The sequence below is a fragment of the Salvelinus namaycush genome, chromosome 32 (genome assembly GCF_016432855.1).
Source record: "Salvelinus namaycush isolate Seneca chromosome 32, SaNama_1.0, whole genome shotgun sequence".
In the NCBI taxonomy this organism is placed as follows: Eukaryota; Metazoa; Chordata; class Actinopteri; order Salmoniformes; family Salmonidae; genus Salvelinus; species Salvelinus namaycush.
In genome coordinates, this window is record NC_052338.1 from 19,443,664 (window position 1) to 19,466,188 (window position 22,525).

General features: G+C 46.0%; 1 protein-coding gene across 1 annotated transcript in view; it reads left to right on the forward strand.

Moving 5' to 3' along the window:
• The window catches only part of LOC120026857 (triple functional domain protein-like), a 116,455-nt gene that overhangs the window by 17,936 nt on the left and 75,994 nt on the right, over nt 1-22,525 (forward strand). The window contains exons 3-4 of the mRNA XM_038971573.1: nt 18,427-18,501; nt 22,043-22,157. Coding sequence (XP_038827501.1) covers nt 18,427-18,501; nt 22,043-22,157 — 190 coding nt within the window. The remainder of the gene's footprint in view (nt 1-18,426; nt 18,502-22,042; nt 22,158-22,525) is intronic.

Below are 22,525 nucleotides of genomic sequence, written 5' to 3' on the forward strand. Positions count from 1 at the left end.
CACTAGGTAAAGAACCCTGGCATTGAACACTTCACTCTTCAACTGGATCCTGAACTTCCTGACATGCTGCCTCCAGGTGGTGAGGGTAGGCAACAACATATCTGCCATGCTGACCCTCAACATGGGGGGGCCCTCAGGAGCGCGTGCTTAGTCCCTTCGTGTACTCCCAGTTCGCCCACTACTGCGTTGCCGTGTACGTCTCCCTACACCATTACATTTGCTGACGACACGGCGGTGGTAGGCCTGATCACCAACAACGATTAGACAGCCAATAGGGAGGAGGTCTGCCAGGACTACAAACTGCCTCAATGTCAGCAAGACAAAGGTGCTGATCGTGGACTACGGGAAAAAGAGGGCCAAGCATGGGGGTATCGGGTCGAGAGCTTCAAGTTGCTCGGTGTCCACATCACTAAAGATCTATCACGGTCCACACTAGGGCTGTTACGGTGACCGTATTACCCCTACACCAGCGGTCACGAGTCATGACGGTAGTCAAATTCCACGTGACCATTTAGTCACGGTAATTAGGCTTCTCCCAGCTATGATTCTGCTGATGGTCATTAGCAGCCTACCAAACTTACTAACTGCCTGGTACTCAGCCCTCTATTGTCCCTCTAATCACCCTGACATCAATGCAAATGTATCGAAAATCTAACACTTCATGAGCTCATGTTGCGCAACATTTCTATTGGCTATGCAATTGTGTGAGGAAACAGAGTACTGGCTTTTATTAAAAAGAGGAGGATCCCATCAGCTTTCTATAGGCTAGGCCTACTATATTTATATAAAGCACATTGCTTGTCTTTACAACAGGAGTATAGCCTACCTGGCTGGCATGAAAATGAACCACGGGAAAACCGTCCTCCATTCGCTATTTAAGTGCATAGATAACATCTACTGGTCCATTCTAAATCAAAACGCATTTCACAAATATTATTTAGTATATGTAAATACAATATTCAATCAAGAATATTTTGATGGGTGACAATATTAGCCTGTCACTTGTGAATGGTAAATTATCACTAGTGAATGATGCCCAGTTTAAGGCAAGAAACATTGCTTGCTTTTTTTTTTGCGACTTTTTCAAATCCCAGTAGCAAGCCTCATGTAGCCTAGTCCATAGGCCTATATATTTTGATAAGGTTTGTATCACAACTAAAGTGGCCAAATAACTTCTTAAAATGAAGCAAATTTAATCCGCTTTACAAAGGGTGTAGAGCCTAACTGGCATACATGTAGTTTCACCATAAAAATTGTCATTTTATAATAAAAGCATTACATGCATAATCAGATTTGGGGTCCCTTTTGAGAGTGGTGTTTTCTGCTAATGGAACATTCACACTTGCTAAGCACCTACTGCCGTGTGCTTATTGCTGCACTTATAATGTGAAGAAATGGCCTAGTAGTTTATCAACATTTTAAGATGAATGTTCTCATCTTTTGCGTCAAGCTCATTGCTTAAAACAGTGGTTGTATTAATTTGGGATCTATCGCATCCCAATACTGTCCCAGACTATGTAATATTTATTTATTGCACAGAATAGAATAGGTCAACTTTTGTACTATGGGGGATAGTAGATTGACATAGGCTAGTGCTTTTGATGTTTGTTAGACCTACTCATCTTGTTGGCTGACGAAAAGTAAATGTGGACTGTTCTTTCAATATGCACCTCGGAATTGGATAAGGACGCACGCGGTGGCGTCCCCGATGTGTCTGTCTTCACTTGTAGCCTGTGAGAAATTATAATTATTATATTCAGCCCAAGGGCACAACAGCCACTGGCCGCAAAAGGCATTGATTTTTTTACGGGGCATTATGGCCACACAAAGGAGAAAAGACTGGTGCAACAACAGCCTCAAAGTCAACAGTGAAGAGGTGACTCCGGGATGCTGGCCTTCTAGGCAGAGTTCCTCTGTCCAGTGTCTGTGTTATTTTACCCATCTTAATCTTTTATTTCTATTGGCCAGTCTGAGATATGGCTTTTTCTTTGCAACTCTAGAAGGCCAGCATCCCGGAGTCGCCTCGACTGTTGACGTTGAGACTGGTGTTTTGCGGGTACTATTTAATAAAGCTGCCAGTTGAGGACTTGAGGCGTCTGTTTCTCAAACTAGACACTAATGTACTTGTCCTCTTGCTCAGTTGTGCACCGGGGCCTCCCACTTCTCTCTATTCTGGTTAGAACCAGTTTGCGCTTTTCTGTGAAGGGAGTAGTACAAAGCGTTGTACGAGATCTTCAGTTTCTTGGCAATTTCTCGCATGGAATAGCCTTAATTTCTCAGAACAAGAATAGACTGACGAGTTTCAGAAGAAAGTTATTTGTTTCTGGCCATTTGGAGCCTGTAATCGAACCCACAAACGCTGTGTAACGTCCTGACCAGAGTTCTTATGTGTTTTGCTTGTTTAGTGTTGGTCAGGACGTGAGCTGGGTGGGAATTCTATGTTGTGTGTCTAGTTCGTCTGTTTCTGTGTTCAGCCTAATATGGTTCTCAATCAGAGACAGCTGTCAATCGTTGTCCCTGATTGAGAATCATATATAGGTGGCTTGTTTTGTGTTGGGGATTGTGGGTGGTTGTTTCCTGTGTCAGTGTTTGTGCCACACAGGACTGTGACGGTTAGTTCGTTTGTTATTTTGTATCGTGTCTATGTCTAACGTTAGTAGCTTGTGTATTGCACTTTCGTTTGTAGCTTCACGGTCGTTTGGTGTTTTGTATTAGTTTGTCAGTATCTTGTCTTTGTGTTTATTAAATTCATGGAAAATTACCACGCTGCACATTGGTCCTCCGATCCTTCTCTCCTCTCCTCGTCCGAGGAGGAGGAAGAGCTAGACTGCCGTTACAGAACCACCCACCTCACTCGGACCAAGCAGCGTGAGTACGAGCAGCAGCGGCCCACTACACAGGAATCCTGGACATGGGAGGAAATTCTGGAGGGTAAAGGACACTGGGCTCACATTGGAGAATATCGCCGCTCTCGGGAAGAGATGGAGGCAGCTAAAGCCCAGGAGCGGTGGTATGAGGCGGCAGCACGTAAGCGAGGCTGGAAACCCGAGGGGAAATCCCAAAAATTTCTTGGGGGGGGGGGGGGGCTAAAGGGTAGTGTGGCGAAGTCAGGTAGGAGACCTGCGCCCACTTCCCATGCTTACCGTGGAGAGCGGGAGTACGGGCAGACACCGTGTTATGCGGAAGAGCGCACGGTGTCTCCTGTACGTGTGCATAGCCCGGTGCGGGTTATTCCACCTCCCCGCACTGGGCGGGCTAGATTGAGCATTGAGCCAAGTGCCATGAAGCCGGCTCAACATATCTGGCCTCCAGTACGTCTCCTCGGGCCGGTGTACATGGCACCAGCCTTACGTATGGTGTCCCCGGTTCGCCAACACAGCCCAGTGCGGGTTATTCCACCTCCCCGCACTGGACGGGCTACGGGGAGCATTCAACCAGGTAAGGTTGGGCAGGCTCGGTGCTCAAGGGAGCCAGTACGCCTGCACGGTCCGGTATATCCGGCGCCACTTTCCCGCCCCAGCCCAGTACCACCAGTGCCTACACCACGCACCAGGCTTCTAGTGCGTCTCCAGAGCCCTGTTCCTCCTCCACGCACTCTCCCTGTGGTGCGTGTCTCCAGCCCAGTGCCTCCAGCCCAGTGCCTCCAGTTTCGGCACCACGCATCAAGCCTCCTGTGCGTCTCCAGAGCCCTGTACGCACTGTTCCTTCTCCCCGCACTAGCCTTGAGGTGCGTGCCCTCAGTCCGGTACCACCAGTTCCGGCACCACGCACCAGGCCTATAGTGCACTTTGAGAAACCAGTGTGCCCTGTTCCTGCTCCCCGCACTAGCCTTGAGGTGCGTGTCTCCAGTCCGGTACCACCAGTTCCGGCACCACGCACCAGGCCTACTGTGCGCCTCAGCAGGTCAGAGTCGGCCGTCTGCCCAACGCCGCCTGCACTGCTCGTCTGCTCAGCGCCGTCTGAGCCATCTGTCTGCCCAGCGCCGTCTGAGCCATCTGTCTGCCCAGCGCCGTCTGAGCCATCTGTCTGCCCAGCGCCGTCTGAGCCATCTGTCTGCCCAGCGCCGTCTGAGCCATCTGTCTGCCCAGCGCCGTCTGAGCCATCTGTCTGCCCAGCGCCGTCTGAGCCATCTGTCTGCCCAGCGCCGTCTGAGCCATCTGTCTGCCCAGCGCCGTCTGAGCCATCTGTCTGCCCAGCGCCGTCTGAGCCATCTGTCTGCCCAGCGCCGTCTGAGCCATCTGTCTGCCCAGCGCCGTCTGAGCCATCTGTCTGCCCAGCGCCGTCTGAGCCATCTGTCTGCCCAGCGCCGTCTGAGCCATCCGTCTGCCCAGCGCCGTCTGAGCCATCCGTCTGCCCAGCGCCGTCTGAGCCATCCGTCTGCCCAGCGCCGTCTGAGCCATCCGTCTGCCCAGCGCCGTCTGAGCCATCCGTCTGCCCAGCGCCGTCTGAGCCATCCGTCTGCCCAGCGCCGTCTGAGCCATCCGTCTGCCCAGCGCCATTAGAGCCGCCCGTCTGTCCCGAGCCATTAGCCGTCCGTCAGTCAGGAGCTGCCAGAGCCGCCAGCCAGTCAGGAGCTGCCAGAGCCGCCAGCCAGTCAGGAGCTGCCAGAGCCGCCAGCCAGTCAGGAGCTGCCAGAGCCGCCAGCCAGTCAGGAGCTGCCAGAGCCGCCCTCCAGTCATGAGCCGCCCTCCAGTCATGAGCCGCCCTCCAGTCATGAGCCGCCCTCCAGTCATGAGCCGCCCTCCAGTCATGAGCCGCCTTCCAGTCATGAGCCGCCCTACAGTCATGAGCCGCCTTCCAGTCATGAGCGGCCTTCCAGTCATGAGCGGCCTTCCAGTCATGAGCCGCCCTACAGTCATGAGCCGCCCTCCAGTCATGAGCCGCCCTCCAGTCATGAGCCGCCCTCCAGTCATGAGCCGCCCTCCAGTCATGAGCCGCCCTCCAGTCATGAGCCGCCCTACAGTCATGAGCCGCCTTCCAGTCATGAGCCGCCCTACAGTCATGAGCGGCCTTCGAGTCATGAGCTGCCCTACAGTCATGAGCTGCCCTACAGTCATGAGCTGCCCTACAGTCATGAGCCGCCCTCCAGTCATGAGCCGCCCTCCAGTCATGAGCCGCCCTCCAGTCATGAGCCGCCCTCCAGTCATGAGCCGCCCTCCAGTCATGAGCCGCCCTCCAGTCATGAGCGGCCTTCCAGTCATGAGCGGCCTTCCAGTCATGAGCTGCCCTACAGTCATGAGCGGCCTTCCAGTCATGAGCCGCCCTACAGTCATGAGCCGCCCTCCAGTCATGAGCCGCCCTCCAGTCATGAGCCGCCCTCCAGTCATGAGCCGCCCTCCAGTCATGAGCCGCCCTCCAGTCATGAGCCGCCCTCCAGTCATGAGCCGCCCTCCAGTCATGAGCCGCCCTCCAGTCATGAGTTGCCCCTCTGTCCTGAGTTGCCCCCTAAATCATGTGTGGGCCTTGGGGAGGATTCTTAGGCCAAGGTCGTGGGCGAGGGTCGCCACTCAAAGGACGCTAAGGAGGGGGACAAAGACAGTGGTGGAGTGGTGTCCTCGTCCACCGCCGGAGCCGCCACCGCGGACAGATGCCCACCCAGACCCTCCCCTTGAGTTTTAGGGGTGCGTTCGGAGTCCGCACCTCAGGGGGGGGGGGGTACTGTAACGTCCTGACCAGAGTTCTTATGTGTTTTGCTTGTTTATAGTGTTGGTCAGGACGTGAGCTGGGTGGGAATTCTATGTTGTGTGTCTAGTTCGTCTGTTTCTGTGTTCAGCCTAATATGGTTCTCAATCAGAGACAGCTGTCAATCGTTGTCCCTGATTGAGAATCATATATAGGTGGCTTGTTTTGTGTTGGGGATTGTGGGTGGTTGTTTCCTGTGTCAGTGTTTGTGCCACACAGGACTGTGACGGTTAGTTCGTTTGTTATTTTGTATCGTGTCTATGTCTAACGTTAGTAGCTTGTGTATTGCACTTTCGTTTGTAGCTTCACGGTCGTTTGGTGTTTTGTATTAGTTTGTCAGTATCTTGTCTTTGTGTTTATTAAATTCATGGAAAATTACCACGCTGCACATTGGTCCTCCGATCCTTCTCTCCTCTCCTCGTCCGAGGAGGAGGAAGAGCTAGACTGCCGTTACACGCTGATGCTCCAGATACTCAACTAGTCTAAAGAAGGACAGTTTTATTGCTTCTTTAATCAGGACAACAGTTTTCAGCTGTGCTAACATAATTGCAAAAGGGTTTTCTAATGATCAATTAGCCTTTTAAAATGGTAAACTTGGATTAGCTAACACAACGTACCACAGGAACACAGGAGTGATAGTAGCTGATAATGGGCCTCTGTACGCTTATGTAGATATTCCATAAAAAATCTGCCGTTTTCAGCTACAATGTTCATCTACAACATTAACAATGTCTACACTGTATTTCTGATCAATTTGATGTTATTTTAATGGACCAAAAAATGGCTTTTCTTTCTAAAACCAGAACATTTCTAAGTGACCCCAAACTTTTGAACGCTAGTGTACATATCTACCTCAACTCGGTACTGGTACCTGTATATACACTGAATGTACAAAACATTCGGGGCACCTTCCGAACAGCCTCAATTCGTCGAGTCATGGACACTATAAAAGGTTTTGAAAGCGTTCCACAGGGATGCTGGCCCATGTACTCCAGTGCTTCCCACAGTTGTGTCAAGTTGGCTGGATGTACTTTGGGTAGTGGACCATTCTTGATACACACAGGAAACTGTTGAGTGTGAAAAGCCCAGTAGTGCTGCAGTTCTTGACACAAACCGGTACGCCTGGTACCTACTACTCTGTTCAAAGGCATTTACATGTTTTTGTCACCCTCCTGAATGGCACAAATATACAATCCGTGTCTCAAGGCTTCAAAGTATTTTTTTAAACATTTCTCCTCCACTTCATATACACTGATTTGAAATGGATTTAACAAGTGATATCTAAGGAATCATAGCTTCACCTGGTCAGTCTGTCATCGAAAGAGCAGATGTTCTTAATGTTTTGTATAAACAGTGTATAGCCAAGTTATCGTTACTAATTTTGTATTTATTACTTTTATTATTACGTGTTATTACTTTAAAATTATTTCTCTTTTTTTGTCTCTGCATTTAAGGGCCTATAAGTAAGCATTTCACTGTTAGTCTACACCTGTTAACGAAGCATGTGACAAGTAAGATTTGAATTCTCTCTAAGCCACACACACGCACTCAGGGAGTTAAAACATGAGATTAAGAGCAGTTTGAGTAGAAGCCTGTTCCTCTCCTAAACCGACACAGGACACCAGCTCACACAGGAGGAGCTGCTAGCTTCTTAGTTTAGCATACATTGGCCTAGCTTAGCACCACTCCTCAAAAGCAATTGTTTTGTTTTTTCCCCAAAAATATCTCTTAGCCTTGGTTAGCTTAATTTTGATAGCATAGGATTATGGGGCTAATTCTTGTCTTTCACAATGTAATTAGCATCTGTTTTGGCGTAGCTTAGCTGGGGGTGTGTTAGCAGAGGAGCTAGTTTCACATGCTGCCTGGCCGGTTGGAGTGACAGACTTTGTAAAACTGGGAATAAAACACGCAGACGTGTTGGAGGATAAAGTCCACACTGGTGACCCTTTTCACGTGTGGCTTTACACACCGACAGGCTCCGCCCTCATCCAGCTGACGGGTATGCCAAACATTTTGGGTGTATCATCTAAAATAGCAACAGGTTCCTTTTTTATGGTGTACCACGTGGTGCTCTGACCAAAGGAATTAAGGGCCATTTCAGATTCTGCCTTTTGATCAGGAGAGGAAGTATCTTTATAGAGTATCTAGATGCACTATTCCACTCTCCCCTCTTTGGTTTGAATGGTAAAGTAATTGTTAGACAGCCACTTTTTTTGAAGAGTGAGGGCGGGAAAGAGAGAAAAAACCCAGAAAGTGGCCCATCCCTCCACCCGTGTCCGTTTGCTGTGGTCGAGTCAGGGTGACATCATCGTCTGCAGCAGCATTGCAGGGTTTTTACTTTCCTTACGTCCTCTCTTTTTTTCTTGTTCACTCGTTTTTTTTTGTTTTTTTTTTGCTCGTCCATCCTGGCTGTCACTTCTCAGCTGCTTTCATAAATCCTCAACTCTCACTATTTCTCTCTGTCTCTCTCTCTGTCTCTCTCTCTCTCTCTCTGTCTCTTTGTGGCCTTGTGTGTATCAGATATTTGTGTGTGTATAGTTGCAGCTGTAATTCTATGGATTCTGGCCTGCCTAGCTACTCCCATAAGTGTAAAGATGTCTGTGACATAACACATCCTACTGTGTGTGTGAGCTGTATTTTAAAAGCAATTAGCTGTTTTATTTCCTAATCCTCAAAATGCACAGTGGGATTAATAATATACCCAATCTGTCACACACATACAGACACACACACGCACAGTCACTCTCACCCCTCTCCCTCCCCCTGACTGAGTATGGTTGTGGGAGTGTGGAAAGTGTTCCAGAAGCTCACCACAGGGGCAGCTGAATATAGAGGACCTCAGGTCATAACACACTAGAAGTAACACTGGAATTATTATGGAATACAGAGCAGGGCCAAGGAACACACACACTTCTGCTTCCTACAGGCAGACTACTAGGAGCCTGTCTGAGTCTGGTCACTACTCTCCCATCTGACGTGGATGTGTGTTATTATAATTGAATAAAGAGGGCTATTGCTATGAGGAGCTATACAGTATCAGTTTAGTGAATTCACAGAGCACTACAAGGCTTCCACTACCCACTTACACACACACACACACACTTTCATCTACTGTAAAGACGAACCTTAACGTCCATCACCATTCTACACCCGACACAGCCAGAAGAGGTCTGGCCACCCCTCAGAGCCTGGTTCCTCTCTAGGTTTCTCCCTAGATTCCTGCCTTTCTAGGGAGTTTGTCCTAGCTACCGTGCTTCTACATCTGCATTGCTTGCTGTTTGGGGTTTTAGGCTGGGTATCTGTACAGCACTTTGACATCTGCTGATGTAAAAAGGGCTTTATAAATACATTTGATTCAAGTTCATGGTAACCAACTGAGATAAAACCTAGGTATTTGGCTATTGCGCGAACCACCTCCGCTCTCTTAAGTGGGTGGGCTTTGCAATACAATTTGTATTTATGTATATAATCTCATTGTACCCCCTCGGGGAAGTTGAGAGAGAGAGATGAAAATGAGAGTAAACTGTAGATCATTATTTTCTTGTCACCTCAGATATTGGAGGATTACTATAGCAATACATACTCCCACAATGCCTTTGGGAAGCGAGGCATGCCATGCCCCCAGATGTGTGTGTGAATGTGTGTGCTACTTTCCCCCAAGCTCTAAATGTATTGCCCATGAATAACAGCATGATAGAAAGAAGTATGTGTATAGTGTGTGTGTGTGTGCTCACTTACTCCTCTGTGAGGCGCTGTAACATTGCAGAAAGAGAGTAATGCCACTCGCGAGCTCCAATTCAATTCAAAGGGCTTTATTGGGATGGGAAACATGTTTACATTGCCAAGGAAAGTGCAATAGATACAACAAAAATTAAATCAACAATCAGAAATTAGCAGTAATCATAACACTTCAAATGTTATTACTGGCTGTGTTAATTAACAATGTGCAAATAGTTGAAAATTAATAGACAGATAAATATAGTTTGCATTTACAATGGTATTTGTGCTTCAGTGGTTGCCCTTCTCTTGTGGCAACAGGTCACAAATCTTGCTGCTGTGATGGCACATTGTGGTATTTCACCCAATAGATATGAGTTTATCAAAATGTGCATTTGTTTTCAAATTCTTTGTGGGTCTGTTTAATCTGAGGAAAATATGTCTCTCTAATATGGCCATACATTTGGCAGGAGGTTAGGAAGTGCAGCTCAGTTTCCACCTCATTTTGTGGGCAGTGGGCACATAGCCTGTCTTCTCTTGAGAGCCAGGTCTGCCACTGAGTCTGTACATCGACAAAGCTTTCCTTGGTCAGGTATTCAGCCCCTGTGTACTCTCTGTTTATGGTCAAATAGCATTCCAGTTTGCTTTGTTTTTTAAAATTAGTTCTTTCCAATGTGTCAATTAATTAATAAACTTATTTTTTCTCATGATTTGGTTGGGTGTTGCTGTACTGGGGCGCTGTACTGGGGCTCTGTGGGGTCTGTTTGTGTTTTGTGAACTCTTCTCTAGGTTCATCTCTCTGTAGGTAGGGGCGTTGACAGAATTTTGGGGCCCCATGGAGAAAAATCAAAAAAACCTACCGGGCCCCTAACATAGAAATCAGAATGTTTCAGATTCAAATAACGTACTGAACAATATGTGTTATTAAATGTACTAACTATAAGCTTCTGCTGCTCTATACTATAATTGAGCAGATTCTAGTTTCCACCTTCATTCTTTGCCTAAATTAACAGTATTGCAAACAGTATTGGTTCCTAATGTTAACAAAAGCTGTCTGTGTCATGAGATTTTTAAGATGCTTTATTATAAATAACTACGCAATTGGTGACTTATTTTTTAATATATGGTATTGTAGTCAGTTTTAATGAAGAAATGACCAACGATCCATGTTTCAGATTAAATAATTTATTACCAATTCTTATTAACAAGGCTAACCCTCTTCTGCCCTATGCATAAGACTTTCTAGCAAAGTCTTTAAATTCATTTTTTTTTCTCAATTATTTCCCATCCACCTGTTCCCTGAACTTTATCTTTGTGTACATATCTCACCAATAATACATTTAGGTCAGTATGGGAAATGTCTGGAGTTACGTCACATATAACTGAGTAATAGATTGCATCTTCTCTTTCATCAAGTATTGTTTTCAAAACCCTTTGACCACATATTCCTATACACTCGTTTTGTCTCTCATGGCTGAGGTAAAGAGTCAGCCGTGCTCCTTTCTTTTTGTCCCTGCCTTTCTGTAATTGCTCACGTAATAGCGGGTCATAATTTGACAACAGTTCCAGTAAGCCTAGGTATGTCCATTATGCACATCATCAAGACTGAGTGATTTCCCCCAGAAAGGCAGATTCCTAGATGCTAAGTACAGTGTCACATCCAACATCCTTTCTAGAAGTGCTCTGTTTTTATACATTTCTGACTGGACTTGTTTCTGCAGCTGACTGTCTATCCCTGTAGCTGTTGTTACGGTATGCTGCAGATTTTTCCAGTAACAGTTCTTGTGAGACACCATCCTCATGCTCTGGTAGTTTGTCATACGTTCTCCGCCATTTCACTGATATCTTATAGCCATCCTTATAGACATCCTTATTTCCATCCTTATATCCAGCTTATAGCCATCTGTCACGCCCTGACCTTAGTTATCTATGTTTTCTTTATTATTTTGGTTAGGTCAGGGTGTGACTAGGGTGGGTATGCTAGTTTTGTAAGTCTAGGGGTGTTGTTACGTCTAGGCATATGTATGTCTATGGTGGCCTGAATTGGTTCCCAATCAGAGGCAGCTGTTTATCGTTGTCTCTGATTGGGGATCATATTTAGGTAGCCATTTTCCCTTTTGTGTTCGTGGGTTCTTATTCTATGTTTAGTTGCCTGTCTGCACTAGCCATATTAGCTTCACGGTTCGTTTTGTTATTTTGTTTGTTTTGTTCAGTGTTTATTCTTATAATAAAGAAGAATGTACGCATACCACGCTGCGCCTTGGTCACCTCCTTTTGATGGCCGTGACACCATCCTTATATCCAGCTTATAGCCATCCTTATATCCAGTTTATAGCCATCCTTATATCCAGCTTATAGCCATCCTTATAGCCATCCTTATATCCAGCTTATAGCCATCCTTATATCCAGCTTATAGCCATCCTTATATCCAGCTTATAGCCATCCTTATATCCAGCTTATAGCCATCCTTATATCCAGCTTATAGCCATCCTTATATCCAGCTTATAGTCATCCTTATATCCAGTTTATAGCCATCCTTATATCCAGCTTATAGCCATCCTTATAGCCATCCTTATAGCCATCCTTATATCCAGCTTATAGCCATTATTATAGCCATCCTTATATCCAGTTTATAGCCATTCTTATATCCAGCGTATAGCCATCCTTATATCCAGCGTATAGCCATCCATATAGCCATCTTATAGCCATCCTTATATCCAGTTTATAGCCATCCATATAGCCATCTTATAGCCATCCCAGAGAACTGGGTGATGGTTTATTTTGCCCATGAGGAAAAAAAACACATGGAATGCAATATAATGCCTTTACACTCTTACTATAAATAAGCCAGTCTCTCTGCAATCTCTTCCGTTTGCTGACTTACTGTACTGTAAATAGTTGGGGAATGGCTCGTCTTCTGAGTCTGGGGGCATGATTTTATACAGTTCTGTCTCCTCACACACCTGTTGGCTAGTCTGTGAACAATAGCTTCTCTTTCGTGGTCTTGTACTTTCTCTGGCCACAGTGCTGGATCATCTAAAACCTCATCTGTCCACTCTTCCTTTCCCTTATTGTTCAATCTCTTCTGTCAGTCCTTCACTGGCACTGCTGCTACTCTTTAACTCCTCTTCCTCCTCCCTGCTCTCCTCTGCATCCGTCTGACAGCTTTCTGCGGACATTCTGCCTACCTGGGGCTCTCTAAGCACTAGGAAGTGAGTAAACAAAGGGAATTTTAGGTTTAATGTTCACTCCTACAAAGGTTACCATACTAAAAATCTACCACTGAAAGAAAAAACGTTTTAACAGTATACATATCAAATAGAATACGTATTTAAGTGTGTCTAAGTCATCATGTGCCGAACTTTACAATTTAAAAAATGGTCTAGTTATGCTGCTGCTGCTACAAAACAATTGCCTCACCTCCAAGGTCCACTTCATGTGGTAAACACACGTTGGGATCTTTGTATACAGCAGTAGTAGTAGTAGCAGCATCTACAGTATGGATAGGTAGGCTACATGTTAGGTTTTAATTTTAGTCTAGCTAGCTAACAAATATCACGCAAATATTGGGGAATACAGTTATAATAATATCGAAATAATAGCTAATTAGCTAGCCATAGCTGGTAGTGAGTCCACGGTAAGCGGGTACCTGTAGCTAGCAGGCTATCAAGCTAGCTATATTGGCTAGCTAGGCTACTCAGTTCGGCAGGCCGACTGCACTGACTTACAACTCAAATCCATCTCCTCGTTTTTTTTTCTGGCAAAAAACGTAGTGAGTAATTTCTTTCCCCTGAATTTTGCTTTTTGTCTCTGTTTCCTTTCTTTCCTTTTCTGGAAACCCAATTTATTTTTGGAGGGGGGCATAGCGGTTATCTCTCGTGAACTGTCAGTTGTGATGCGGCCTCAGGGCATTCATGCTTTTTGCGCTTCACGGATCAGCGCAGAGCTGTTGTGAAGGAAGTTGTCAAGGCAGTGAGTTTGTGTTGGTACATGACCCCCCACCTACTGTCAACCAATGCGGAGCTATACGGAGCCCTCTGCAGTGTTACACAATTTGGGAGACACACGACGATGAAGTACGGAGCTCAATTTGGCCTCTGCAAGCCTCCAGAGGCTCCGCAATTGCATCACACCCTCCATACGGAGCTTCCAACCACATTTTCAGATTAAGCCTAAATTGGCTTTAATTCTGCTCTGCATGCATTATTTGGTGTTTTATGTTGCACACGGAGGATGTTTTTGCAGAAATTCTGCATGCAGTCTCAATTTGGTGTAGTCCAATTTTGTGAATTCTTGGTTAGTGAGTGGACCGTAGATCTTACAACCGTAGGATGCTGAAAACGCAGATCCTACGATAGTTATTGGGGTCAAATTTGTCTCCACTTTTGTAGATTTGGGGTGATCAGTCCTTGGCTCGAAATATTGGGGAAGATGCCAGAGCTGAGGATGATGTTAAAGAGTGTAGGTATAGCCAATTGGAATTTGTGGTCTGTATATTTTGTCATTTAATTTAGGATACCATCAACACCACAGGCCTTTTCGGGTTGTATGGTTTGTATTTTGTCCTGTAGTTCATTCAATGTAATTACCAGAACCCGCTGGATTCTCCAATTTTTAAAAGCTGATTCTGAGATTTGTCATTGATCATGATTATGTTTTTGCTGTTTGTTCTTTTTTATAGAGCCAAACGATTGGAGAAGTGGTTTATCCATATGTCTCTGTTTTGGATAAATGGCTCTTTGTGTTGTTGGTTTAGTGTGTTCCAATTTTCCCAGAAGTGGTTACATTCTCTGGATTCTACATTGAGCTGGTTTCTGTGCTGTTTGTTTCACTATAGTGAAGGCGCAGGCTCAGGTTTTCTTGGTCTCTGTGTTTGTGGATGGATAGCTCTCTCAATTTCTTTCTTAGGTTTTTGCATTCTTCATCAAACCATTTGTCATTGTTGTTCATTTTCTTATGTTGTCTGCTTAAAAAAAAAAAAAATGATAGGGAAGCTGAAAAGTCAAATATACTGTTTAGGTTTTCTACTGCCAAGTTTACACCTTCACTACTGTAGTCAAACGTTTTGTAGAGGAAGTTGTCTAGAAGAGATTGAGAGTTTTTTGGTAGATTTCTACACTACTTTTCTTCCATCTATAGTAGAATGCAGTTTGTTCGGCTTTGATGTCTCATGATTCAGTATTGCACTGTTCAGGTAAACTATGATTTTGCTGTGATCTGATTGGTGTGTCAGTGGACTGACTGTGAACACTCCCTCCCTGGGTTGAGGTCAGTGATAAAGTGATCTACAGTACTACTGCCAAGGGATGAGCTGTAGGTGTACCTACCATAGGAGTCTCCTCGAAGCCTACCAGTGACTACGTACAGACCCAGCGTGTGACAGAGCTGCAAGAGTTGTGACCCGCTTTTTTTGTTGTTTGTATTTGTGTCTAGGGGGGAAAATTGCGGAGGAAATGCTGTCACCTCCAGGTAGAGGTTTGCCCCCCTGTGTGCTAAAAGTGTCAGGTTCTTGTCCAGTTATGGCGTTTAGGTCGCCACAGACTAGTATATGGAGAAACTTTCATTGTTAAAGTATGGGGATTCTACTGGGGGAATGTACAGTGCCTCTGGAAAGTATTCAGACCTCTTGACTTTTTCCACATTCTGTTACGTTAGTCTCATTCTTAAATGGACTAAATAAAAATCTTCAGCAATCTACACAATACCTCATAATGACAAAGCAAAAAAAACAGGTTTTTATTCATTTTTGCAAATGTATAAAAAAAAAAAGTATTTACATAAGTACCCTTATGCTATGACCCTTTGCTATGATACTCGAAATTGAGCTCAGCTGCATCCTGTTTCCATTGATCATCCTTGAGATGTTTCTACAACTTGATTGGAGTCCAGCTGTGGTAAATTGAATTGATTGGACATGATTTGGAAAGACACACACCTGTCTATATAAAATCCCACAGTTGACAGTGCATGTCAGAGCAAAAACCAAGCCATGAGGTGGAAGGAATTGTCCGTCGTGCTTCGAGACAGGATTGTGTCAAGGCACAGATCTGGAGAAGGGTACTAAAAAATGTCTGCAGCATTGATAGTCCCCAAAAACACAGTGGCCTCCATCATTCTTAAATGGAAGAAGTTTGGAACCACCAAGACTCTTCCTAGAGCTGGCTGCCCGGCCACACAGCAATCAGGGGAGAAGGTCTAGGACAGAGCTCTAGAATTCCTCTGTGGAGATGGGAGAAACTTCCAGAAGGACAACCATCTCTGCAGCACTCCACCGATCAGGCCTATATGGTAGAGTGGCCAGACGAAAGCCACTCCTCAGTAAAAGGCACATGACAGCGCGCTTGGAGTTTGCCAAAAGGCACCTAAAGACTCTCAGACCATGAGAAACAAGAGTCTCTGGTCTGATGAAACCAAGATGGAACTCTTTGGCCTGGATGCCAAGCATCACGTCTGGAGGAAACCTTGCATCATCCCTACGGTGAAGCATGGTGGTGGCAGCATAATGATGTGGGGAAGTTTTTCAGTGGCAGGGACTGGGAGACTAGCGCTCAGGACCTCAGACTCAGGACTTCAGACTGGGGCGAGGGTTCCCCTTCCAATAGGACAACGACCCTAAGCACACAGCCAGACAACGGAGGAGTGGCTTCAGGACAAGTCTCTGAATGTCCTTGAGGGGCCCAGCCAGAGCCCAGACTTGAAGCCAATCTAACATCTCTGGAGAGACCTGAAAATAGCTGTGCAGCGACATTCCCCATGCAATTTCTAAAAACCTGATTTTGCTTTGTCATTATGGGGTATTGTGTGTAGATTGATGAGGAGGAAAAACAATTTCATCAATTTAAGAAGAAGGCTGTAACGTAACAAAATGTGGAAAAAGTCAAGCGGTCTGAATACTTTCGGAAGGTACTGTAGGTAGCACACGTGGACATTTTTCTCTGTTGAGATCATTTCCTTATTTATTTCTATCTAAAATGCTCCTGTTTTGATGAATTTTAATAGTGGGTTAGGTCTGCTCTATACCAAATTAGCATACCCCCTGAGCCTTTTCCCTGTTTTAGTCCTGGTAGTTTGGTGGATGGGATTACCAGCTCTCTGTAACCTAAAGGGCAACACGTGGGTACATCTCCTCTATACCATGTTTCTTGCAGGATGACAATGTCTGTATTTCCGATTTCTTTGGTGAAGTCTGGGTTCCTGCTCTTTAGGCCAAAGGCAGATGACCTCAGGCCTTGTATATTTCAGGAAGAGATGGTAAAGGATTTGTGTTCCATAGTGTCCGGTGTTATTCTTGTGGTTTTGCAGGCAGCATACCACCCTGCATCCCACTGCTGGCTTGCTTCTGAAGCTAAGCAGGGTTGGTCCTGGTCAGTCCCTGGATGGGAGACCAGATGCTGCTGGAAGTGGTGTTGGAGGGCCAGTAGGAGGTGCTCTTTCCTCTGGTCTAAAAAATATCCCAATGCCCCAGTGATTGGGGACACTGCTCTGTGTATGGTGCCGTCTTTCAGATGGGATGTTAAACGGGTGTCCTGACTCTCTGAGGTTATTAAAGATCCCATGGCACTTATCGTAAGAGTAGGGGCGTTAACCCCGGTGTCCTGGCTAAAATTCCCAATCTGGCCTTCATACCATCATGGTCACCTAATCATCCCCAGTTTACAATTGGCTCGTTCATCCTCGTCCTCTCCCCTGAAACTATTCCCCAGGTCATTGCTGTAAATGAGAACGTGTTCTCAGTCAACTTACCTGGTAAAATAAAAAAATAAAAAGGCTTGGACCATTAGGTGTGAGCAGTGCATGCTGAGCGTCTGGTGAATGCCTCTTAGGTCGATGGATGTGGCTTGGGCGGGTGCATTAGTGGGGGTTGGGCCTGTTACTCTGCTCACGGCCTGGGCATATGTCTGGCTGCCATGTTGAGGTCCTTTGTGCAGGGGTGGGGGGCAGAAGGGGCATAGGTCTGATCTGGGGGGGCCTATATAGGGTGTGGCTAGGGTTTGTTTGGTCTGTGGTCTGGTTGTAGGTCCTCTGGTTGTATCTCTCTGTCTCTGTCTCTCTCTCTCTGTAATGACTGTGTTGTCCTGGATAACTCTAAGCACACAAATGTATGAGTCTGCAGGGAGAGAGTAAGGGAAGAAGGGAGGGAAAGAGAGGGATAGAGAGAGGGAAAGAGAGGGATAGAGAGAGGGTAGAAGGGCTGTGGTGGCATAAATAATATAGTCCAACTCCTGCATGATATGGAGAGATTGAAGAGGGAAACAGGGGGTAGAGAGAACATAGTAGAGACACAGGGTTAGAGATGAATTGGCCAGCAGGGCCTCTTTATCTCAATATGAAATAATGAGCTATTTATGTCTTGCTGCTACTGTGGTGTAGGTGTTGTGCTGTTTGGGGGTGTAGGTAGGTAGGCTTTTCTCTGTTTAGTGAAGGACAGGTAGTGGTCTCATTTTTGTCAACACATAACCAGGAAATAAACTATACCTTTTTCTCCTCGTCTCTCTCTGGGTAAGACACTAATACAACCGCTCTTTGTTTGACCAACCTTCCCTTTTTAACTCTTGAAGCAGGTGTAAGTTCCTACTTCTGAAACCCTGACTTATTCCTCTGTGTGTGTATGTGTGTGTGTGTTCTTGCATCATTAAACTAGGGTTCAAAGCCAGTTTCTAGGAGTCAGTGGAAACATCTCTGTCAGTCAGATGGCTTCTTCAGTGGCAGGGATTTTCCTCCCATCAACTGAGCCCGAAATAAACCTATTCTCTCCACCACTCTTCAACAGTTACTCCAGCCAGACAAAATCAATATCGTGTTTCCCATTCTGAAAACTTTCTTTCTTTGACTGTGATGCTGAAAAAATCAACCTCCTATTCCCAATACTCAAGGAAGAAATACAAAGTCTGAAATTTGAATTGTAGAACAAGTTGGATAAAACTATTCATATTTTTCCTGAAACCGTTCAATGGAAGAGGAGAACATTTAAACATTGGGAGTTTCTGTAAAAAATCCTAACACTTCTGTCTTTCCCTCTCTCTCCAGGTTTTCGTAAAAATGAAGACATGAGAGCGATGGAGGTGTTGCCTATTCTAAAGGAAAAAGTTGCCTTCTTATCAGGTGTGTGTGTGTGTGTGTGTGAGAGAGAGAGATAATCCTGGGTTCTTCATAAACAAAGCTAATGGAACATGACACATTCGCTAATTGTTTCACACACTGACCTCCACCAGGCATGGAGCTACACACACGGACCTCTACACACACTGACCTCTACCAGGCATGGAGCTACACACACTGACCTCTACACACACTGACCTCTACCAAACATGGAGCTGCACACACTGACCTCTACCAGGCATGGAGCTACACACACTGACCTCTACCAGGCATGGAGCTACACACACTGACCTCTACCAGGCATGGAGCTACACACACTGACCTCTACCAGGCATGGAGCTACACACACTGACCTCTACCAGACATGGAGCTACACACACTGACCGCTACCAGACATGGAGCTACACACACTGACCGCTACCAGACATGGAGCTACATACACTGACCTCTACCAGGCATGGAGCTACACACACTGACCTCTACCAGGCATGGAGCTACACACACTGACCTCTACCAGGCATGGAGCTACACACACTGACCTCTACACACACTGACCTCTACCAGGCATGGAGCTACACGCACTGACCTCTACCAGGCATGGAGCTACACGCACTGACCTCTACCAGGCATGGAGCTACACGCACTGACCTCTACCAGGCATGGAGCTACACGCACTGACCTCCACCAGACATGGAGCTACACACACTGACCTCCACCAGACATGGAGCTACACACACTGACCGCTACCAGGCATGGAGCTACACACACTGACCTCTACCAGGCATGGAGCTACACACACTGACCTCTACACACACTGACCTCTACCAGGCATGGAGCTACACACACTGACCTCTACCAAACATGGAGCTACACACACTGACCTCTACCAAACATGGAGCTACACACACACTGACCTCTACCAAACATGGAGCTACACACACTGACCTCTACACACACTGACCTCTACACACACTGACCTCCACCAAACATGGAGCTACACACACTGACCTCTACCAAACATGGAGCTACACACACTGACCTCTACCAGGCATGGAGCTACACACACTGACCGCTACCAGGCATGGAGCTACACACACTGACCACTACCAGGCATGGAGCTACACACACTGACCGCTACCAGACATGGAGCTACATACACTGACCTCTACCAGGCATGGAGCTACACACACTGACCTCTACCAGACATGGAGCTACACACACCGACCGCTACCAGACATGGAGCTACACACACTGACCTCTACCAGACATGGAGCTACACACACTGACCACTACCAGGCATGGAGCTACACACACTGACCTCTACCAGGCATGGAGCTACACACACTGACCTCTACCAGGCATGGAGCTACACACACTGACCTCTACCAGGCATGGAGCTACACACACTGACCACTACCAGGCATGGAGCTACACACACTGACCGCTACCAGGCATGGAGCTACACACACTGACCTCTACCAGGCATGGAGCTACACACACTGACCTCTACCAGGCATGGAGCTACACACACTGACCGCTACCAGGCATGGAGCTAGACACACTGACCGCTACCAGACATGGAGCCACACACACACATGCATTCTGAGTGTGAGAGTTTATAGCTGTCACCCGTGGCTACTGAGAGGTCAGACCCCATACACTTGACCTTTGACCCCTCATCTGCAAGTTCTCAACTCTTTTAGTGTTGAAAATGATGTCTTGGTGTGTTTTTGATTGTGTGTGTCATTTCTCTATTGTCTGACTCCATTTTCCTCCTGTGTGTAGCCAAGGTCACTGACAGATGGACCATAATGAACAGAAGAGAGAAATAGAGAGTGGAAGAGAGTGGTTGCTATAGCGTTGAGTTACTGTCTGTCATAACCATTTCCCATAATGCAGTTTGGTAAAGTCATTTATTTTGGAGGGAGGGAGGGAAAAAAGAGCAAGAGGGTAGTGTAGGAAGGAAAGAGGAATGTATTACATTTTGAAGAAATGTTGAGTAATGTATAGATCCGTTTATCCAGCTACTTACTACTAGGTCTACCTAACATTAACATAGTCAAAGAAAGTACTGTTGGATTTCTATAGAAATACTTATATTTCTGTATAGGCCCATTGCTTTCTACATAGTCTTCCTTATACAATAATGTTTTCCCTGCCATTCTGAGTACCTGTTACTGAGATAATGCTATCATGTGGCCACGATCATACTCATTGGAACATATGAACTCTCATGTGTTTCTGTCTATGTCCACCAGGAGGCAGAGGTGTGTGTGTGTGCGTATACACTGCACTGTGCTCTAAGCTGACTGTTTTGTCCTGTCTCTTCGTGTGTGTGTTTACTCTCTAAGCTGACTGTTTTATCCTGTGTCTCTTCGTGTGTGTGTTTACTCTCTAAGCTGACTGTTTTATCCTGTGTCTCTTCGTGTGTGTGTTTACTCTCTAAGCTGACTGTTTTATCCTGTGTCTCTTCGTGTGTGTGTTCACTCTCTAAGCTGACTGTTTTATCATGTGTCTCTTCGTGTGTGTGTTTACTCTCTAAGCTGACTGTTTCATCCTGTGTCTCTTTGTGTGTGTGTTCACTCTCTAAGCTGACTGTTTCATCCTGTGTCTCTTCGTGTGTGTGTTCATTCTCTAAGCTGACTGTTTCATCCTGTGTCTCTTTGTGTGTGTGTGTGTCTGTGTGTGTGTTCACTCTCTAAGCTGACTGTTTCATCCTGTGTCTCTTCGTGTGTGTGTTTACTCTCTAAGCTGACTGTTTTATCCTGTGTCTCTTCGTGTGTGTGTTTACTCTCTAAGCTGACTGTTTTATCCTGTGTCTCTTCGTGTGTGTGTGTGTGTGTTTACTCTCTAAGCTGACTGTTTCATCCTGTGTCTCTTTGTGTGTGTGTTCACTCTCTAAGCTGACTGTTTCATCCTGTGTCTCTTCGTGTGTGTGTGTTTACTCTCTAAGCTGACTGTTTCATCCTGTGTCTCTTTGTGTGTGTGTTCACTCTCTAAGCTGACTGTTTTATCCTGTGTCTCTTCGTGTGTGTGTTCACTCTCTAAGCTGACTGTTTCATCCTGTGTCTCTTCGTGTGTGTGTGTTCACTCTCTAAGCTGACTGTTTTATCCTGTGTCTCTTCGTGTGTGTGTGTTCACTCTCTAAGCTGACTGTTTTATCCTGTGTCTCTTCGTGTGTGTGTTCACTCTCTAAGCTGACTGTTTTATCCTGTGTGTGTGTTCACTCTCTAAGCTGACTGTTTTATCCTGTGTGTGTGTTCACTCTCTAAGCTGACTGTTTTATCCTGTGTGTGTGTGTGTGTGTGTGTTCACTCTCTCTAAGCTGACTGTTTTATCCTGTGTGTGTTCACTCTCTCTAAGCTGACTGTTTTATCCTGTGTGTGTGTTCACTCTCTAAGCTGACTGTTTTATCCTGTGTGTGTGTTCACTCTCTCTAAGCTGACTGTTTTATCCTGTGTGTGTGTTCACTCTCTAAGCTGACTGTTTTATCCTGTGTGTGTGTTCACTCTCTAAGCTGACTGTTTTATCCTGTGTGTTCCAGGGGGCAGAGACAGACGCGGTGGTCCAGTGTTAACGTTTCCTTCACGCAGTAACCACGACAGAATACGAGCTGACGACCTCCGAAGTCTCATAGCGTACCTCGCTGGCATCCCCAAGTACGTGTTTGTGTGTACAGTATCTGCATGCGTACATATTGCTGTCACTAGAGAGAGACAAATGGATGGAGGGACAGAAAAATTGATAGAGGGACGGACAAATGGATGGACAAATGGATGGAGGGACAGAAAAATTGATAGAGGGACGGACAAATGGATGGACAAATGGATGGAGGGACAGAAAAATGGATAGAGGGACGGACAAATGGATGGACAAATGGATAGAGGGACGGACAAATGGATAGAGGGACGGACAAATGGATAGAGGGACGGACAAATGGATAGAGGGACGGACAAATGGATAGAGGGACGGACAAATGGATAGAGGGACGGACAAATGGATAGAGGGACGGACAAATGGATAGAGG